This window comes from Typopeltis vanoorti, chromosome 23 (assembly GCF_054136105.1).
Source record: "Typopeltis vanoorti isolate ZY-2024b chromosome 23, IOZ_Tvanoo_1.0, whole genome shotgun sequence".
Taxonomy (NCBI): Eukaryota; Metazoa; Arthropoda; class Arachnida; order Uropygi; family Thelyphonidae; genus Typopeltis; species Typopeltis vanoorti.
Genome location: NC_143571.1, coordinates 5,728,456 through 5,749,986, shown reverse-complemented (window position 1 = coordinate 5,749,986; position 21,531 = coordinate 5,728,456). Strand labels below are relative to the sequence as shown.

The 21,531-nt window shown below is 34.6% G+C and overlaps 1 protein-coding gene across 4 annotated transcripts in view; it reads left to right on the top strand.

The window, feature by feature from the left end:
- The window catches only part of Vps53 (vacuolar protein sorting 53), a 349,419-nt gene that overhangs the window by 278,429 nt on the left and 49,459 nt on the right, over positions 1–21,531 (top strand). For all 4 annotated transcript variants that reach the window (XM_090412655.1, XM_090412656.1, XM_090412658.1 and 1 more), the window contains exon 19: positions 8,735–8,820. In XM_090412655.1, the coding sequence (XP_090268781.1) occupies positions 8,735–8,820 (86 nt within the window). The remainder of the gene's footprint in view (positions 1–8,734; positions 8,821–21,531) is intronic.

The following is a 21,531-nucleotide window of genomic DNA, read 5'->3' as shown; positions in this document are numbered from 1 at the left end:
TGTCATTTGGAGCTTTGCTTAGCTTTTCAATGATGTCTGTGTCAATATTTGTGTTATCAAGTTGTATCATTGTTACCGCTAAAGTGCAGAAATCAGTTATTCTAAAGATTATCTAGGTATTGTGCAGATTAACTAGGGTGATCCGTTAAAGTGCCGAAAATTGTTTCATTTCTCAAATTACCTAGGTAATCTGTACATTACCTAGATAATCTGTACATTACCTACTAGGCACTCGTTAAAGTGAAAATAAGATGGAACAACAGCAATGTTTCTGTATGCTTAAATTAAAATAATGTTATTTATTTATTTTTCGATATCTAAAGAATCAAGTTAATACAATCAAACAATCAATAAATTAGTTGATAGAATCAATCATCAATCAATTAAAAAACTATAATACAAACAATCAAATGGTTTAAAATATTATTACAATTAAGGAAATGAATTTGCAAAACATATGACACTGACGAAACCAAACTAAAAGTGGAGGGAGAGGGGGGAAAGAGTAGGGAAAGGAAATGAGAGAAACAAACTTTTGAACTTTAACGATAGGGAAGCGGTTAATGTGCACATTACCTAGGTAAAATGCGGAAAACTCTTGATTCCGCACGTTAACGGAGCAAATCAGTTAATCTGCAGATTAGCTAGATAATGTACACATTAACGGCTTTCCACATTGTTATTCACTATAATATATTGTGCATTTTTTTTAATGTAGTAATCTGAATTCTGCTGTATTTTACTTTTCTTTGTTTTTCAATAAATATTTGCATTTAAAATATTAATATTCTTTTGTGAAAACCTTGTATTTTGATGATCTTGACCAAGAACTCCTCCTAAGGAGTTTTTGATATATAGCTTTGATATACACCAAACCTGATATAGGGAAATATTTAAGGGGGCAATATTCAGCTATTTGCTGATGATAGAAAACTGAGGAGAACAATAATTGATAAAAGTGATATAGATGTCTTGTAGGGTGATTTAAATAAATTGGACATTGAATGTTGCAAAATAGCTTTAAATTTTTTCAGGAAATGACAATGTATACTAGAATATTAATTAAAAACTTTAATCAATACTTTCCTATATTTCGGTAATGTTACATTGCCATCTTTAGGAATCACAAAACAATATGTGCATGTAGGCACTAACACTAAGCAAATGAGGCTGAAGAAAGGCAACTGAAGTTGGTCCTAGATTCATAAATGTGTCCCCTAGTGAACTAAATTGGGTTGTGTTGGCCTTTGGGCTGATAATCTTAGAATGCAAGCTTCCCAAATTTGGTGCAGTCCCATGCACTAAAATTTGTTGAGGTTTGGTAAGTTTTTCAGAGCTGAGGCTGATTCAAGGTATAATCTTTCATATTTGTACTTGCTGTGGAAAGTGTAATAATAAAGAACATGGTCAGCAAGTCCCGAGTGGCTGTATTGGTGAAACAATGTTGCAAAATTAAGGTTATACGCTTTGAGTTAAAAAGGTTACATACTCTTTATCACATTAATGGTACTGGATTGCAGGAAATTGATGAGAGTTGAGACTTGGAGATAATTGTGGATAGGGAGTTGAAGTTCTGAGAGCATTTTGCCAACTTTTTAGTAGCTGACAGGATTACTCGGATGTAGTAAAATGCACTAATAGATAAAGATAGATAGGTTATTTGTCCCTCTTTATAAGGCTGTGATTCATCTGTATTGTGAATATTGTGAACAGATTTGGGTCATCTGGATTTCTTAGGGATCAGGAGGTGGTGGATAGGATTCAGAGAAAAGGGTCTAAGCCGATCACAAGTCTGTGAAATGCTCCCTGTGAGGATGGGTTGAAAGTGTTTGGGTTTGAAAGTTTATTTGATAGGTGGAAAGGACAGGTAGCCAAAAGCTGTCACACTTGGATAAAGGATGAAACCAAGAATATAATTTTTTGGCATCTTTAATTTATAGTCAACATCTATCTCTAATCCAGAGTATTTTAGTAATAAAGTATGACATTTTTTGACTATTTATATGTGGTCTGGACTATGACTTCTTCATTGCTTCAATTGTGGTATAACTTCTAGGTCTGGCTCCCACTGATTAGACCTCGATAAGATTGCTGGTAGTGCAGTTAATATTTGCATTAGAGGATTACTTTTGGTGGTATTACGGCCACCATTTTATAGTAGCTCAAATAGAGCATTTGCTGCTGGTGTAGAATTATGATGATGACCAATAATGAACCTAGTATAATAACTGAACAGATACAAGACAAAATGCAAAAACATGAAACTGATCTACAAGGAGAAACTGGAGAACAAACAGAAAAGCAGGTAAGACAACTGAAAGAACTTAATATGCAGACAAGATCATCAAAAAGGAAAAATGAATTAATAAAAAAATTGAGGATAAACAAAAAAAATTAAAGGAATTACCTCTAAAAATAAAATAATAAAAAATGTAAAGATTGAGAATTATGGTTATGGATCATCAAATGAAAACTCTTCAGGCTCAGAAGAGTTTATGGACTATGAAGAACCATCTCATGCTAATAAAGGGAAAGCAAGAAACACAATTAAAGAAAATATAATAAAGTTTACTGATTCAAAGTTTTCTCAGTACAATTATCATCTACATGAAAAGAAAATAACTAGCTTTCAAATCAAGAATGATAGGCATGAAATTGAAATAATGGAAAGCAACTGTAAAAAACTGGAAAACAGTTTACAAGAAGCAGGCTACACAATTGCTCCACCTATTGAAGACCTTTCTGCATTGCCTCATTAAATGTACGACGATTCCACAGTCAAATTAAACAAGAAACTATATGGAAACTTGTGCTATGCCATAATATCAGGTTTTTGTTTCACCAAGAAATATACTTCTGCAGATATAAAGATATAAAAACTTTAACAGATAGATATCCACTTCTTTCTTATTGGAGCTTTGGAAGAATTAACAGGGCTGGAGTAGGAGTTTTTATTCTTGCTCTCCTCCTTGGGTCATTCTGTAATATTCAAAGGGATGCAGAAAGGAGAACTTGACAATAGAATGGAAATACTGTGGATGTGTAATAAGGTTTTTAAATGTTTATGCTCCATCCGGTGAACAGTTAGATGAAAATTCTTCCAAGAATTGGAGCCATATTTATATGGTGTCCACTACATCATAGCAGCTGGAGAGTGGAATTGTATTGAAAACCTGACATTAGACAAAATAGGAGAACACTCCAGGAGTGGAAAAGTGGGATATGCACAGTTAAAAACATGTCTCGACAATGCTCATCTAGTAGACATAAAGAGGATTTGCAATCCTAATCGCCAGGCTTACATGTACATTGAATCAAGGTATTGGTAACTGCCTTTTCCCCTTATAAATAGGATAATTCAGATAAAACATCTTGACATTAATCCAGTTCTACTTAAGTTCCACTGCATGGCACAAGTAGAGATCAGTTCTGGACCATGGAGACTTCCACAGAATTTTCCGTTAATCTTTTCAACCAAATTCCAGACCCTCTGTTCAAATTGGAATAATGTTACCTGGAATTGGGATATGTGGTTAAAATTCAAACAAACAGTAAAACAATAGAATGTGGAAAGGAACAGGCTTTCCTCAAAAGAAAAAAAGTTGAAAGACCTGTATAAAGCGAGAAGCTGGTTCGTAACAAGCCAACACAGTGGTGTAGAAAGTAGCAACATTATTAGAAACATTAACATAGGGATAGAAGTGGAAAGGCAGAAACAAGCAGAAGAAAGAAATTTTAAGATAAGAATACAGGAGCACTTAGCCCTTCAGCTGCATTCTTCAATAGACAATTCACTAAATTCCGCAAAGAAGGGACTATCACTCAAAGATGCGTTGGTGAAGACATGTCCACCACTCAAGACATCCTTGACTCCTTTCAAAAACACTACAAAAATCTGTTTGAAGACAATAGTACTGTTGGAAATTATAACTCTTGGGACATCAGTAGCTTTCCTGTTCATATCCAAGATGGGCTTGACAGAACCCATTACAGCATCTGAAGTTAACAGCCTATAAAGAATGTCAGACAAGAAAATCCCCAGGATCTGATGGTCTAGAGATAGAACTTTACCACAAGGCCTGAGATTTTATTCTTCCCATTCCAGTTATACTGTTTAATTATTTTCTCTCATCAGGAGACATATCTAGTAAATTTGTAGCAAGCCATACCATCCAAATTTTCACATCTAGTGAAAATTTTGATGTCTTTTCATTTAATATGAAGTAATCTGATATTGATTTCCATCCTCTTGCTGCCCAAGCATATTTATGTATGTCTTTATGTTTGCAGAAGGAATTCATTATTTTTAGGTTATTATAATCTACAAAGTCAATCAATTTTTTACCATTCCTGTTTAGAGTATGTTCTCCAGGTATTCCTATATTATTATTAATTTTCGTGTTTCCAATTCTTGCATTTAAATCTCCTGCTAAAATTACGTAATCATTTTTATTTATTTTATTATATATGTTTTGTAGCTGATTATAAAAATCAATATTATCTGGTTCTCTTCCTTCTGGGGCAAATAAACCTATTATTGTTAAATAGTCTCTATCTATTTTTATTCTAGCTTCTATTATTCTTTCATTCCATAATTTATAATATTTTAACTGTTTTGAAAGGGAGTTATGAATCCAAATCATGATTCCTGCTTGTGCTCTTTGGTCTCTGTCGACTCCACTGTATATCACATTAAAATTTTCGGTTCTCATAGTTCCTTTTAATTTCTTTTTTGTTTCAGTGATTACTGCTATTTAAAAATTTCTTTCATTTAATAATTGGTCTAATTCTATTTCTTTATATGCTATTCCTCTTACATTCCAGTTTGCTATGTGTATTATATTTTGTCGTTTCCATTTTTGTTTTACCTTTTCCATTCCAGGGTCATTTCCCATATATTCAATCCGATTATCTTTTTCTGTCAGCTTACAAGTAGGATTATGTTCTCCGTGTCAGGGGACTATGGAAGCCTGACGATGGAATAGTTCAGTGGTAGGGCTGCTACCTTAAGGCTTCTGAACTAGCCTTGTTCTGAATTTAAACCCATAGGAGGAATAGGGTATATTGAAGGGGAAAGAGTAGATTATAGAAGAATTTTAATAAGGTTTATAGAGAGGGCATAGTTGTAAGGCCAGAAATGAAAAGACCCCATGACCCTCGAGTACTCTAATAGCATAAGAGTCATAAAATAAGAAGAGTTGGCTGATAAGGCCTTATAGGAAAGATTAAAGTAAGTCGTTGCATTAATTCCTACACAAGTATAAACATGTTTTATTTCGTTGAACGTGTCATTTCTTTCGGTATAGTTTTCATTGTTCACCTTAACATTTAATAATATAAACTGGGAACTATTCTGTCATTTCTTTCAACTATTATGCAATTAACCGTATATGACCGCTCCATTAAAATCAACAGCGAGTAAGCAGTTCATATATAAATAAAAGATTGTACACTTACTTTCATACTTTTCCTGATACCAATGTCTTTAGCACGTTTCCGAAGTTCCATATATGTCAGCTGTTGCAGTTCTTCCACTGTATACAAGATCATATTTATATAAAATACAAGGGCTAAATGTTTCAATTAACAATTAACATTAACCACATTTTCGTAATTTGAATTTACCGTAATACTGTACTCTTAAACGCGATTGGTGTAGATTACATTCGATGGACAATTAATCTGCTTAGTTAATACGAAAAAGCAGTCACTGGCAGTGCTATCAGTAGACCTTACTCAAGTATTTGATAATGTCTGGCATCCCTTTTTGTTCCACATCCTCCAGCAAATTGGTGTAGGTGAAAAGCTGCTATCAGTTATCAAAGGAGCCTATGCCAATTCAACTACCCACCTTCTGATTAATGGGTTCCTGTCAGACCTGGTCAGAATTCAAAAAGGAGTCAAGCAAGGTTGCTCTCTTAGTCCACTACTCTTTGCATTGGTTCTTGAACATTGTATTGTGTATGTTTCATGTATATTGTTGCTTTACTGTCAACAATACACATGCCATGAGAGGAATAACAGTTCCTTCAACTATGAAGGAAAATAAGGTATTAGCATATGCTGATGATGTAGTGGGCACTTTGAAGGATAATGATTCCGTATATATATATATATATGTTAAAGATACCAAGCAATTTTAAACTTGGTTTTACTCCATTTTTCCCAAGTAAGCAAACAGACACAAAAATGTCAAGTTTGCACCTGCAAGTGATGCAAGACTAGCTGATCCTACAGGTAGTGCAAGACCAAGGCAACTCGTGGTAGAGGTGGAACAAGCTCCGATCACTAATCTTAATATTTACCCTTAATGCCAAAACACATCTCCAAGAAGGGGATGTATGATGTTTTGTATTAAAGGCAAGGGGCCACTTCCCAGACCGGTTTCGACCTTTTTTGAGGTCTCATCAGTGGGAGCTAGGCTAGAAATACCAAGATTTAGTAATACAGAGCTTGTAAGTATTTTACCAAAACAAGTTACCATAAGGTGTTTTAACCTTATTAAATAAAAATTTAATAAGGTTAAATAAGGTTAAATCTATACATATATATATATATATATATATATATATATATATATATATATATATATATTTTTTTTTTTTTTTTTTTTTTTTTGGTATTTTGGAAAAATTCAACAAGATCAGTGGATTAACTACTAATGCAAACAAGGCAAAATTAAAAGTTTTTGGAAAGTGGGATCTTGGATCCTTTTGGACTAACCCATAAGAGAGAACTCATTATACTTGGAATTCCCTTATCCACTTACCCAATATTACCAGTTCAAGAACTTTTATACAAGAACTTTGAAACCTGAAGACTGGAAAATAAGGCCACTTTTATTCTAAAGCCATAGTACTCAAAACCATAATCTTTCCTGCTCAGTTGTACATAATAAATATTACCGACATCACAGATGCTGAAGAAAAGCAATTATGTAATAAGCCTGTGCAATTTTTGATCCAGCTGATACCAAGAAGTTGAAAGGGAATTTCTTCAACTATCAAAGAAGCATAGGAATTTTGGATATAGCTTTTGGATAAATACAGCTTCAAAAATCCATAAAATATTGCAGACCCTCTCCTGAACTACCTGGGTTTTCATTTCCCCTGTTTGGAGTAAATGGTTATAAAGGTCTAAAAGCTGAGAATATTCCTGAATACTGGAATATTCAGGAATATTCCACAGTTGGGTACTGACAACAATACTTTGTTTCATAACTTATTGAAGCTCCAAGGATGCCTACCATGAATGATCTTGCTTGAAGAATTGTATATGGCCACCTTCCAGTCAATACCATCAAATGGAGGTACTTTAACATTGGAGATCCAATCTGTGACATCAATTACATTTGGAAACATTAAAACATGCATTCTACAGCTGTTCTCTTGCCTTACGTATTTGGAACATTTATGCAATCTGTTGGGAATTCCATTACTTACAAGAGAACAGGTTATTTATTTATTTTTTTTTTTTTTCAGTACCCACCACCTACCAGCAATGGGAATAGAATTTTGATTTTTATAATTAATGAATTAAAATACCATTTATGGAAGGTTAGAAAGAAACATGGATTTGAAAACCAGCAATATGGCATACAAATGCTTTATAATATTGTATTGTGGAAATTTTATTGTTCAGTCAGATGATTTTTGTATTTAGAAAGAAGCATTCTAAGAGATATCAAATTTTTGACTAGATGATGTAGACCACCCACATTATGTGGTATTCACTGGGGGGGGGGGGGATAAAATTCTCTCTATTTTTGCTATGAGAAGTTTTTTAAATAGTTCCAGCCTCTTAATTCAGTGTGGGCATATAGTCACAAGGATCACTGGAGATCAATCCCTGGCAGAGAAGGCCAACTCAAAGCAGTTAACTCAGATAAGGCTGACTACCTAGGTATCAGTCATCTTTGCACTTTAGTTTCAATTATTCTTTTGGTTGTTCATGTATATGAGATTGATGAAAAAAAGGAAAACTGATAACCTTTGGCTATGTGATGATATAAAAGAAGCTGAGGCCTTTTCTCTCTATCTCTCTCATACTATCTATCTGTCTTTTCTTTCTGCTAATACTCTCAGGCTATCTTCATCCTTTACTTTTTCACCTCTATAAAGGTCAAACCCAGTCTGGGTAGTGGCCCTTCCCATAATGCCTACCATACATGTCCGTAAGGATATGTGCAAAGTGTTATGGCATACTAAGGCAATTGGTGGGAGGTCATTAGCCTCTATATACAAGTAGCCCACTCATGAATTTTCTTCATGTGCAAACTTTGTTTGCTTACACTTGGATAAAGAATGAAACCAAGAATATAATTTCTTGGCATCTTTAATTTATAGTATAACTAAGTGAAAAAACTTTCAACTACTCCATAGAGATATGTCAGAAACCATGTAATGATAATAATAATAATAATAATTTTCTCTAATTATAATTTGATACAATGCAGAGGTTTGGTTTCAGCTTAAACTAGCAATACAGTACTTTCTTTAATAAAAACAATTAAGCTTCAACAAGTGGGAAAACAGTTCTATTAGTAAAAAATCAAAGATGCATTCAAATAAGAAAAAATATATATTACAGTTTCCATTTTTTTAAAATTAAAAATATTTAAATAAAAACATTAATTTTTTAAAACTTTCTGGCTGATAAACATTTTTATTATAACAGTTTTAAAATTTTTAACCAAAGGTAAATTTTTGATAACTATATTTCATGTTTCTTTCAGTTGCTGCTTGATACTCACATGCTAAAAACTGTTTTATTGGATTTACCTTCACTTGGATCACAACTTGTGAGGAAAGCTCCTGCCAGGTTCGTTTCCAAAATTGGGATGTTAATATGTTTACCTCTATTTCTCCTCTCTGTGTGTGTCAGCATATATTATAAAGCAAAACTTACAAAAAAGTCATCATCAAATTCCTAATATGTACCCTCAAGGTGTGTACATGATAGTACTACATGAAAAACTTGCATCATTACTAACTTCCTATCTACAATTTTCTTCCAAATCAATCTGTTACCTGTCAGGACTCCAACATTATTAAATCTCATATTTCTGTCTTCTAAGGCACTATTTACTGTATCAATTCACGCATATCTTGGTCTTTCTCTGTGTCTTTTTCCTGCCAATCTCGCAGAGAACACTTGTTTTGCTAATCTTTCCTCTCCCATGTGTTTAAATGACTACACCACCTGAGATTAACTCTGCTAACACATTCGTGGATGCTAACAATTTCAAGTTCTTTCCTAATATCTTTGTTTTTAATATGATATTGCCATTGATGCCATCTGTTTCACACCCCTAATCTTTCTTAGGACTCTCATATCTGTGGTCTCTAGTCTTTGGTCAAGTGTTTTATTTCTAACCCGGCTATCACATCCATAAGTAAAAATTGGTTTGAACACTGTCAAACCAATTGTATACAGCTAATTTAGTGTTTTGACTGATTTCTGTCTTATTCCATATAAATTTATTCAGTTGACTTCCTACCAATGCCAGCTTTGTTGATCCTTTGATCAATTTCCATATTTAATTTACCATCTTCACTAAAAATCGTACCTAAGTAGCTGAAATATTTTCTACCTATTTTCATTGTCTTTGTCTTGTTATTGCTGATTTTCATACCAAATCTATTACAACAGTTATTGAATTTAGTCAGGGGATCTTGCAGGCATGTACTGGATTTATTCAATTATAACATCATCCGCATAAAGTAAAGAGCTGAGATTAATATCTCCAATTTTGATATCAGATTTAATACCACTTTCCTTCATATTGTGATCCATATAGATAATGAAAAACAGAGGGGATAATGTACATCCTTGTCTCACACCAGATTTAACATTAAACCATCTTCCTATACTTCCTTGAATTCTAACTGATTCTAATCTTGCAAACTTGTAGCGGATTTATTTAGAAGTATAACATCGTCCGCATAAAGCAAAGAGCTGACATTAACATCTCCAATTCTGATATCATGTTTAATACCACTTTCCTTCATATTGTGATCCATATAGATAATGAATAACAGAGGGGATAATGTGCATCCTTGTCTCACACCAGATTTAACATTAAACTATCTTCCTGTACTTCCTTCAATTCTAACTGCTGACTTACAACTGAAATAAAGACTAAGTATTGCTTGATATAGAATTTTTTCAGAATGCCTTCTGAACTATGCATTGCAGCCACTGTAAGACTTTTATAACGCCATACTTGAGCATTTCTGGTTGAATATCATCTACTCCCAGATGCTTTTCCACATTTCAGGCTTCTGATGGTTTTTTCTGCTTCAAGTATGGATGTGTATTCTGATTGCATGCCTGTTGAGTGCTTTTTATCACTGTGCTGTCACTGATGATTGTTTCATTTAGCAATTTTTTGAGCATTACTCCATACATCAAGGATATCTTTTTCTCCAGTTTTCATGTCACCTTTATCATCTCTAATTCCCTTTACAGCACTCTTTCCTCCATTTCTGAGCTTTTTCAACATCTTCCAAAATATCTTGCCACCTTCTTGATATTTATTTTCTATGTTCTTACCAAAGTCTTCCCATGACTTTTGTTAAGCTAGTTTTATACAGTGTTTAGCTTTCTTACATTTGTCTCTGTATTCTCCAAGAGCACAAGCTGACTTATTTGCCGTTTGATATACTTACTTCATTTCCTTCACCATCATCATCAAATTCCTACATCATCACTCTACTTGAGACTGCCTGCCATTCAAGAAGATTAGCCTCGTATTTTCTGTGGAATACTATGGCTACTCCTTCTTTTCCATGATTTTCATTTCCTGAATATAACATTTTGTATTTATTGCTCAGAAAGATCTCACCAGTTTTGTCTTTTTAGTTTCAGTCACCCCTATTATGTCGATCTGGTACTTATCTAATTCCTCAGCTAGCTCCATTTCTTTGCTATTCAGGCTTCTTATGTTGATAGTACCAATCTTTAACTCTGGTGATGTTGAGTTGGGGTTTGTTTTCAGATTTGTTCCAGTAGCTGACTTTTTGCTGTTCGCCCTGGTTCCCTGGTAAAAACAATGGGGGGGGGCCTTGTTTAACCGGGCGACACCCCAGCTGGCATGAAATTTTGTCATTTTGTATATTGGTTTAAGCCAATAAGAATACGATTTGGTCAGCTAAATCCAAAATTGCCAGCCCATCCTCATTCGTTTTCAGTATCCAGGTAGATACCCAACAGGGTGCACCACGAGAAGGTGAGGATTGGACGTTAGGTCAGAAGCCCTGGTCAGTTCTTCGCATTCATTTAAAGGCTATGTGGAGGTCTCCTCTCATTGGTACAGCTTTGACCCTTAAGCACCCCCATTTCCTTCACTGCCTTATTAATTTCCTTTGTCCACCATGGAGTTCTGATTTTCTTATCTTTGCAGATAACCTCACCAAATGTCTCTCTCTGGCTGAATCAATCAATGTTTTCTTCAGGATTTGCCACTGAATCTCCAAGGTTTGGTTCCTGTTCTCGAACTCTTTCATTTTTCCTTCAATAATCTTTGTGTATTTTAGTCTACAGTTCATATCTGAGAGCTACTCAACTTTTATTCGCTTTAAAATTTCTTGCATGTTCATCTTTTCGATATGAAATTCAATTTTATCCTGCTCAAGACTAAATGGTGATCACTTCCAATTTCAAATCCTCTGAACACTCTAGTGTCCTGTTTCAGTGAGAATACATCACTATCAACATTAAGTCAATGAGACTTTTCTTACTCCCTGCCTCTTCTGTCCATGTGAATTATTGCCATTTTTATGTTGGAACATTGTGTTAGTAATAACTTGTCTGTGTCTAGAGCAGAAATCCAACAGGTTTTTGCCATTATTATTATCTTTGCTGTTTTCTCCAAATTTTCCCAAAATATTTTTGTATGTCTGACAATCATTTCCTACTCTATTCAGATCCCCAACAATGACCAACTTTTTCATTGTGTCAGTTGCTTTTTCTAAAGCATCAAAAAATTCCTTCACTTGTACCTTATAGAACCTTCTCTGGGACCATAGGCACAAATAAGTCTCATTGTCCAGTTGCCCATTCTGATATTAGCTTTGTATTTAGTGTTGAATACTATAGCTACTCCGTTTTCCCTGATTGTGATTGCCTGTTATTGTTCAGAAAGATCTAACCAGTTTTTGTCTTTTTTGTTTCATATCCCTATTATGTCGATTGGGTACTTATCCAATTTCTAATCTAGCTCCAATTCTTTGTCTCCATTCCAGATTGGAGATCCTTCGACACTTCTGCGCATGTCACAAAAAGGAGAATCCATCCGATAATAGGGTAATCAATCCGTCTTCTGGGATGAGTTGTTTATTATTACACGTGGAAAATTAACTTTTCTTTCATGATCATTGTAGTTTTTAAAGTGGTAACTATTTTGCTTGTATAACAGTTGGGAAATTTTAACTATAAAGCACGTGATTTCGCATGTTGGCGACCAATTTGTATGTCCTTCATTTCTTTCTCCCCTTCAGCATGAATCGACTATTCTTGGCAACTCGCCAAGCAGAGATCTGCAAACTGTTCGCAAACTATATTACCAATCTTGAACTCTGATGATGTTGAGTTGGGGTGTGTTTCAGGATTTGTTCCTCTAGTTGACATTTTGCTATTCACCCTGGTTCTCCTGGCAGAAACAACGGGGCCCTTGTTTACCCGGGAGACACCCCAGCTGGCATGAAATTCTGTCATGTTGTGCCATTATTTTATATTGTAGTTTAATCCAATAAGAATAAAATTTGGTTGGCTAAATCCCAAATTGCCATCCCATCCTCGTTTGTTCAGTATCAGGTTGATACCTAACAGGGTGCACCATTTAAAGGTGAGGATTGGGCATTAGGTCAAAAGCCCTGGTTGGTTCTCTGCATTCCTTTAAAGGCTATGTGGCAGTTTCCTCTCAGTTATACAGCTTTGAGACCTTAAGCAAACCCCTTGGAAGAAAGTCTATATAGAATACTGTTACAGCACATAGCCTCTGCATCTGGTTTTATTCTTAAAATGAAACTAACAATTAGAAAACCAAAATGTATAAAAGGTTAGGAGAAGGATTATTTTTGATAAATAAGTTGAAGTATTATTATTATTATTATACAGGCATCTCCATGGAGTTAGTAGACTCATTTAGGAAGACCCAAAATATCCACACAATATCTATCATACCTCTTCTTGAACTCATTGACAGAGGAAGCACTCACAAGGTATTAACAAGAGCCTCCTTAAGTATTAACCAAATAATTGTACCATTCAACAGTGGTTGACCTGGTCGGCCAAGTGAATGCCTGCTATCCAACCAGTAGCCTGGATGATGCTTATGTCTTTAGTATTTATCAGATGAAATTATTGCCTACTGTCAAAATCACCTTGCTGATTATTAGTCTGAAGTGGTTTGGAAAGTTTCATATTGCAAATTTTTTCATCCATCCATTCATCTGTTCATTGTGACATCAACAGATGCCGTATGGTCACTCGGATGCTCAGTGATGTGCAACACTAGTCCTCGCCATGTATGCTTTTTTTGGAGGAATTTTTTTGAGAAAACTTGAATAAAGTATGATCTGTTATCTGAATTTGTTTTTCAGTAAAATATATGTCAACTTTTTGTTGTGTATATAATAAAAATGTTTTTTGAATGACAGAAGTCATTCAATACAGAAATGGGTTGAGAGATAAGCTGTGCTTTACAAAGAATAGCATGAGTTTACTAAAGGGAGGTCATGTTTTATAATAATGTTACTGCTGAGTTGGATAAAGGAGAATGGATACTCTGCATTGCCATTAGACTTTGCTTAAGGAATTTGATATCAAATGAAATGTTGTTGCATAAGCTGGAGATTATGGCATTGGAATGTAAACTGTTGACTTGGATGAGTGGGTAGCTGATGGATAGGTATAATAAAAGTGATATGTGGTTATGTGGTTGGTGTGAATCAACCAGATATAAGCTGACCAGTGATGTTCCCCTAAGGATTGAATCACTGTCGTTCAATCTGTTCATTAATGATACTGGGCTGACTGGAGGTTATTATTACATGACACCTCCAAAGGAGTCCAAGAACTCATGAACAAAGGGCACTCACTACACACATCTCACCATCAGTTGCTTGTCAATGATAATTTGACACATAGAACGATTTGGATCACCTAGAATGGTGTGCAAATATTAATGGCTGTCAATTCAATATTAGCAAGTGTAAAGTTATACAGTGTATGCATGATGAGATTTCTAACAGCATATTATATTGGTGGGGAAACATTGCAAATACCACACAGAGGAGAATTACAATGTTGAAATAAACATCGACATGTAAGGAAAAGGAAGTAATTTTGCCTCTTTAAAGCTTTGATATGACTGCACTTGAATTACTGTGCTCTTATTTTGGTCTCTTGGATTTGAAGAGGATAAAGAAGCTGTGGAAAGGATATAAAGAAGAGTAACAAATTTGATATTGGGAATAGATTGAGAGTATGTGGACTGAAGATGCTGGTAAACAGAAGAAAAAGGGATGGTATAGTAGAAGTTTGTAAACTTCTTAAAGGATATTATAGGTAATCAACTGATGAAAATTTTCATTATATGGAAGGTTGGGAGAGGACTAGGGGCATCCATAGAAGTTAACTTTGTGTGTGGTTAAGAGGTGAGAGCTAGATTTTTCTCACACGGAGCAGTGAGTGAGTGAGTGGAACAGTATGCTTGTTGAAGTGAGTGCATTCAGTCTAAATGAGTTTAATAGAAGGTATGACATCTGGTGTAGGTGACTTATGGTCTCCCTTGATGACTCCCTGGAGGTCTTTGATGATGACGATGATAATAATAAACACTGTTTGGGTACTCATAATGGATACGTATTGCAATTTGAAATTAGGATTATTGGTGAGAGTTCAGTTATGTTTCCCAGAATTTGGAAATTTTTTGACCATCATTCCGATTAAGATTGGGTTGATTCTGAAGAGCTTCATAATCTTTGAAGAGTCTCTTGAATTTGAACTTGAATATGGGAAGAATCTTTAAGATATCCCATTGGTTCTTGTGGCTAGTATAAACTCCATATTCTGCAATGCCAGATTTCTCACCATGACTGGTGTATTCTATATGTTCTGATTGGATTTCTCTGGAATGAACAGTCTGGCCAAAATAGGAAAGAATGCAGAAACACAGAATCTGATGCACTTCTGTGTGAGCCAAATGCAGCTCACCTAGGTAGATTTGAGGAAGTATTCTTTATTCGTTTGGAAGTTGTCTGAAATTCAAATTATTTTAGGACTTTTGAGATGCATGCCAAGATGCCTTTTATAAAGATGGAGATTCTCTTAGTATTTAATGATGGACTATTTTTAGAATAATTATTCAAGGTATACTGTAATTTGGATGGAAAATATATGTTCAAACTCAAGCTGTTTTTTAATAGTTTATAATTCTTGTCTGCCTGTGCCCTCAGAGGAATGATGACATGCTCAGTGAACAATAGTCTTGACTATGCTGATTTGTTGTGAGTATGGTATAGTCCTGAAGAACGTATCTTCCAGCAAATATAGATTTCTTATAGACTGGAAGGCTGAGTGCTATCTACTTCCCCCTTTACCAGATCTTTAGGAATGATCCCATTATTTTCCCTTTCTAACATAAGTTTCATTCTGGGGATAAGGTTTATTTTGTTCTCATCTCATCTTCCTTTCCCTCTTTTACCTTGCGGTGTTTAAGAACTTAATTCTGCATTTGTGTATGTCCAAATAGCAAACACAGCATTGATGTAATGAAACCTAGTGGAGGAACAAGGGTCAATAGTAGTGAAGAAACATTCTTCCAAGAGTGTTGCATGAAATAATTACACAGAATTGGTGGCAAAGGGTAGTCCATGGCACAACCTTCTACTTGTTTGTATAGATTCCCTTGCTAGGAAAAGTGTCTGGCATGTATAGCAGAATCAAATAATTTAGGAATATCAGATGGAAAATCCTTAGAGAATAGTTGAATTGTTATATCTGATGGAACATTGATGAAGAGGGAGACTGCATCAAAACTTACAATGATATCACAGAGGCAGAGGTCTTTCACTTTAGCAATGAAATCTGCAGTATTTTTTATGTTCTACTAGTGAGTAGGTTAGATAAAAATTTTGATAGTTTATAACTGGAACTGCCAATATAGTCAACCATAGGTCGCAGAGAAATGCCTGTTTTATTTATTTTGGGCATAGCATATAGTCTGGGCATTCTGGCTTGAAAAATCTTTAACCTTTTGATAAGTCAGCAGGTGTCCTGAAAGAATACAGAGAAAATCTTAAAATTATGGGAACACTTTGGTAGGAAGATAAAAGAAAATGATCATGAAGATGGCAAAATGTTCTGGAGGCTATTGAAAAAAAGCTTAGAAATTATTACTATTCTAATTCTTCTTCTTCATGTAGCTTCCTCAGTGAGAGGGTGCAGCACCATGTCCTTCCAGTTCTCTATGTTGGTGGCTTTCCTTTTTGTTTCTGCTTAGCCATGTGATCCTGTCCATGATCTTATATCTTCAAGCCATGCCCTTCGTTTTTTGCTCCTTGATCCTTTTCCCATAATTTTTCCTTCTAAAACTGTTAATATCCTCTGTCCTGCTGAACCTCTCAGTACATGTCCTGCCAATCTCATCTTTCTCTGGATCATTTCCTTATAATAAAGATCTCTGTGTTCTCATTCTCTGTAAGACATTTGTATTTGTCACATATTCTGTCCATGGAATTTTCAGAGCTCTCCTATAGCACCACATTTCAAAGGCCATTATTTGTTGCCTTACTCTCTTCTCGAATATCCAGATCTCACTTCCATATGTGAAAATTGGCCACACTAATGTTCTTATCATTCTTTTCTTTGTCTTGATACTCACAGAACTTCTGAGCAGATCTTTATTTTTCAGAATGCATCTTTAGCTATGGCTGTTCTTATTTTATTTCTTTATCTTGCTTTCCATCTGCAGTAAAGTAAGTGCCTAAATATTTGTATTCTGTTGTATGTTCAGTTTTCATATTGTTTATGAATATTTCTGGCTCGGATCTGCTTTCTTTTGAGATTTTCATAATTTTGTGTTTTTTTGCATTAATATCTAATCCAAATTCTTTACCTTCTTCAATTAGTAGCTGCAGTAATTTGATTAATTTGTTTCTGTTTTCTGCTATTAGAATGGTGTCATCAGCATATCTAAGATTGTTGTATTTTATACCATTGATACTAATTCCTGTTTTTTGTTTTTCAATCTTTTTCATCACTGTCTCTATAGATATTAAATAGATTTGGTGAAAGGATACAACCTTGTCTAACTCCTCTTTTTATTTTCACTTCAGAAGTCTTGGAGTTAAACAGCTGCATTTTCTGTTGGTCTGCATTTGGTGTAAATCATTTTTATAATCTTAAGTACATGATCTTCTGTGTCTAATTTATCTAATATATTGAACATTTTATTGTTTTACCCAGTCAAAAGCCTTCTGAAAGTCTATGAAGCATATGTTCCTGTTTCTTTCAAGTGATCTTTCTATTAGTATTTTCAGTTACAGGATAGCATTAATGGTTCCTCTTCTGAAGTCTTTCTGTTGTTCACTCAATTCACTGATTATGGCTCTTTCAATTTGTTTGTTAATGAAGGTTAAAATAATTTTAGATGCATGGGATATTAGGCTCACAGTTCTGTAATCCTTACAATTTTGTGCATTATGTTTCTTTGGAATTGGTATACAGATAGATGTTATAAAAACTTCAGGTAATGTAATTGTATTGTTTTATAGATGTCCTGAATGGATTCCACTAAATAGTTGTTATTATTGCCAGTCAAAGCTTTCAGCAACTCAGCCAGAATATTATCACACCAAGGGGATTTATTATTAGGAAGATTCTTAATTATATGTTCTACCTCCTTTCTTGTGGGTAGAGTGGTATCTGTTGTTACGTTTAACTTAAGGTGTCGTGAATCATCCAGCATGTTACCATCATCATCATCATAGAGATCTGATAAGTACTCCACCCATCTTCCATTTAACTTTTCCTTATCAATGAGTATGTTTCCATCTTTGTCCTTGATGTTATTAGACTCAGGGGCGTGCCGGCCATGTGTGCAATGCACACAGGCGCCAGGATAGTAAAGGCACCAAAGAGGAGGAAATACTTTTAAAAAAACTTTTTTTTAAAGTGATTTTTTTATTGGAGGGGGGATAGGGCCACCAACTAAAGTTTTGCACACAGGCACCAGACACTACTGGCATGCCCCTGATTAGACTGTGTGCATTTTGTTTTTCCATTAAGTTCTTTCACTTTCAGGAATGCTCCTCTGGTTTTGTTCCTATTTTGTAATTCTTCTATCTTAGTACACTGCCTATTTATCTAGTTTTCATTCAATCTTTTACATAACTGTTTGTTCTTTTATCCAAAGTTTTATATCTTAACCTTTCTTCTTCATTTGCTCCTCTTTTCCATGTTCTTCTTTCATCAATAAGGTTGATGAAAGAAGAACATGGAAAATTAAATACTAATAGCAATTAGAACTATTCTAATTACTATTACTATTTATTGCACACACATCTCCATGGAGTATGAAGACTCACTCAGTTGGCCCTTGCTATCCACCCATTACCTGTCATACCTCTTATTCAACACATTCACTGTCAGCGCACTCACAACAGATTCCATCAGTCTGTTCCACTCATTCTAGTTTTAAGAGAAACTTGTGCCATACAATATATACATGAAAACACAAGGTAAAAGTATTATTTATTAAATATACTGCCATATATTTCAGTCTGAAATTAACAGACTATCGTCAGTGGCTTAAAAACAGTTTTTACAAGGTAGAATGGAAAGAATTGATTTATTCTAAATGGAATGAGCCGCGTGATGTTAAATCGCCAATAGCGTTATGCTTTCACCGAAGAAAAGGTTGATCATAAAAGTGTAAAATAAATTGTACATATATAATATTCATCCAGGCTTGATTTGCTTCCTCAGCCTTAAGGAAAAGGCTGGTTATATTCTTAATTCAAACCTTACCCAAGGGCCTATGAATTGTGAAAATACCTTCTGAATATGAATGCTGTGCTGTACAAAGCAGCTTTTTGCAGCTGCCCAGTTTTTAATCCATCTAACTCAAGTGCTTCTGGATGTTTTTTCAGTGTTTTGGGGGGATGGAACCTATTATTATGGGAACAACTTTCATTTTCTTTTGCCAAATTCGTTCAACTTCGACTTGCAACTCGTGATACTTTGCAATTTTTTCAGTTTCTTTTCAATTCGGCTATCTCCTGGTACTGATATTTCGATAAAATCGAACACCCTTGTTTTCACTTTTTTCAACCACTGTTATATCAAGTGTGTTACATTCCAAGCTTTTGTCAGTCTGGATTTTGAAATCCCAGAGTATTTTAGCATTTTCATTCTCAGTCACCTTTTGGTCAACTTTAGGCTTCCAGTAATCTTTAGATACTTTAAACTCATACTTTTTACATAAATGCCAGTGAATTATCTTAGCTACATTATTGTCCCTTTTACGATATTTAATTTATGCAATTTTGCTGCACCCACTTATAATGTGGTCTACTGTTTCTTCCTTTTCTTTACACCATCTGCATTTACTTTTTTCTTGAATTTTTTTGTATTTTTGCCTTCATAACATTGGTTTTAATGGCCTGTTCTTGTACTGCAAAAATTACCGACTCTGTTTCTTTTAGTGCTCCATTTCTCAACCATTGGCAGGTCAAGTTGCTTTCAGCGCTGTCCTCTATGCTATGAAGGTACTTTTCATGTAATGCCTTAATTTTTCATCTTTCAGTTCTCACTTTTACTTAATTGGTCATGCACTCCAATTTTGTCTCCATGGGTTTAAATAAACCCTCTTTCCTTTTCTCAATTAGAAATTTTTCCATTGTTTGCTGCAGATAATTTAATTTTTTTTTTTTTTTTAACGTAACACCTCCAGGGAGTCCAGACTCATCGAGGGAGGGCACCTACTCCACAACTGTCTCCACCACTCAATCCACCAACTATAATGAACTGCAACTACCATCATCTACACCAACTCCATCTACCACTAGTATTTTCACAGACAATCACAAACATCCATTCCCATGGGTGGGATTCGAACCTGCAGCCTTTTGGCTGGAGAGCAGATATGCTGACCACTCACTCAGCCAACCAGGCTGGCAGTTATTAATTCAATGGCAAATATAATCATTCAGATTTTGTTTTACTTCTTCAACAACTTGCTTTACTTGTAGTAATTCTCTGCCCCTTTTTTTGCGTAATAGGACATTCCAGTCTAAATTCTCCAACTCTAGCTGGGTCCATTCAACAATGCCTGCTGAATATCTCAGAATAGGTATGGCTCAGGTGTTAATTGCTTTTATCAAATTCCCAGCATTAAGCATTGACTTAAGGAGTTTTCTTAGCCATCTTAGTATTCTGCTCTCGTTTTTTCTTTGATCTTATTGTGCAGAATTTCTGATGCTTCTAAAATTCCCAAATATTTGTAGCTATCTTAAAATTTTATTGCTTTGATTTTTTCGCCATTGAGCAACTTGATTTCGTTCAGGTCTTCAAACTTTCCTTTTCGTTATTCCAACAATTGCACATTTGTCTAAGCCAAAATCCATTGATATATCTTGACTGAATATGTGTAGAGTATTAAGCAGTAATCCATGTTCACTCTCTGATTTTGCATACAGCTTCAGATTGTCCATGTATAAAAGGTGAGATATCTCTGTACTTTTTTTGCACAGTTTAGTAACCATGAGCAGTTTTATTTAAAATTCTAGTTAAGGGGATCAATGACAAGATAAACAATAAAAGAGATAATGAGTCTCCTTGAAAAATACCCCTTTTTATGTTTACCTCCCCAATTTCTTCTCTATTCAGAACCAACATTGTTTACCAATTTTTCATGCTGGTTTGCAAGAATTTTTTGTGCGTTTTTGCTAATACTGAATAGGTCTGTGCATTTTAAAATCCAACTATGAGGCACCGAGTCAAACACTTTTTTTTAATCTACCCAAGCCATATGAAGTCTGGTTTTTCTATGTTTGAAATTTTTCAAAATCATTTTGTCAATCAGCAATTGGTCTTTTGTGCCTCTTGAATTTTTGCTGTACCTTTTTTGTTCAATTGGAAAAAAATAATTTGCTTTAAGATAGTTGTATATTTTGTCAGCTAGTATGCCTGTGAGTAGCTTAAAAGTTGTTGGCAGGCAGGTTATTTGTCAGAGGTTTTCTGGCTTTGGACCCTTTTCATTATCCTTTATGTTGTTCACCCTTCCCAGGTATTGGCCAATTTTTTATTCTTTTAGCTTGCTTTTGAACCATTTCAGTTGTTATTTTCAGTTTTTTCATTTTTCTTTCTTGAGATTCGTTCATAATTTGTTCAATCCACTTTGCCTTATTATTGTGCCTTTTAGGATTGTCCCATAAGTTTTGCCATAATTGAAGTGTTTTCTTTGTCTGTAGTATTTATATTTATGATCATTTTAAAGAAAATTCTTTAAAATGATTATTCCGG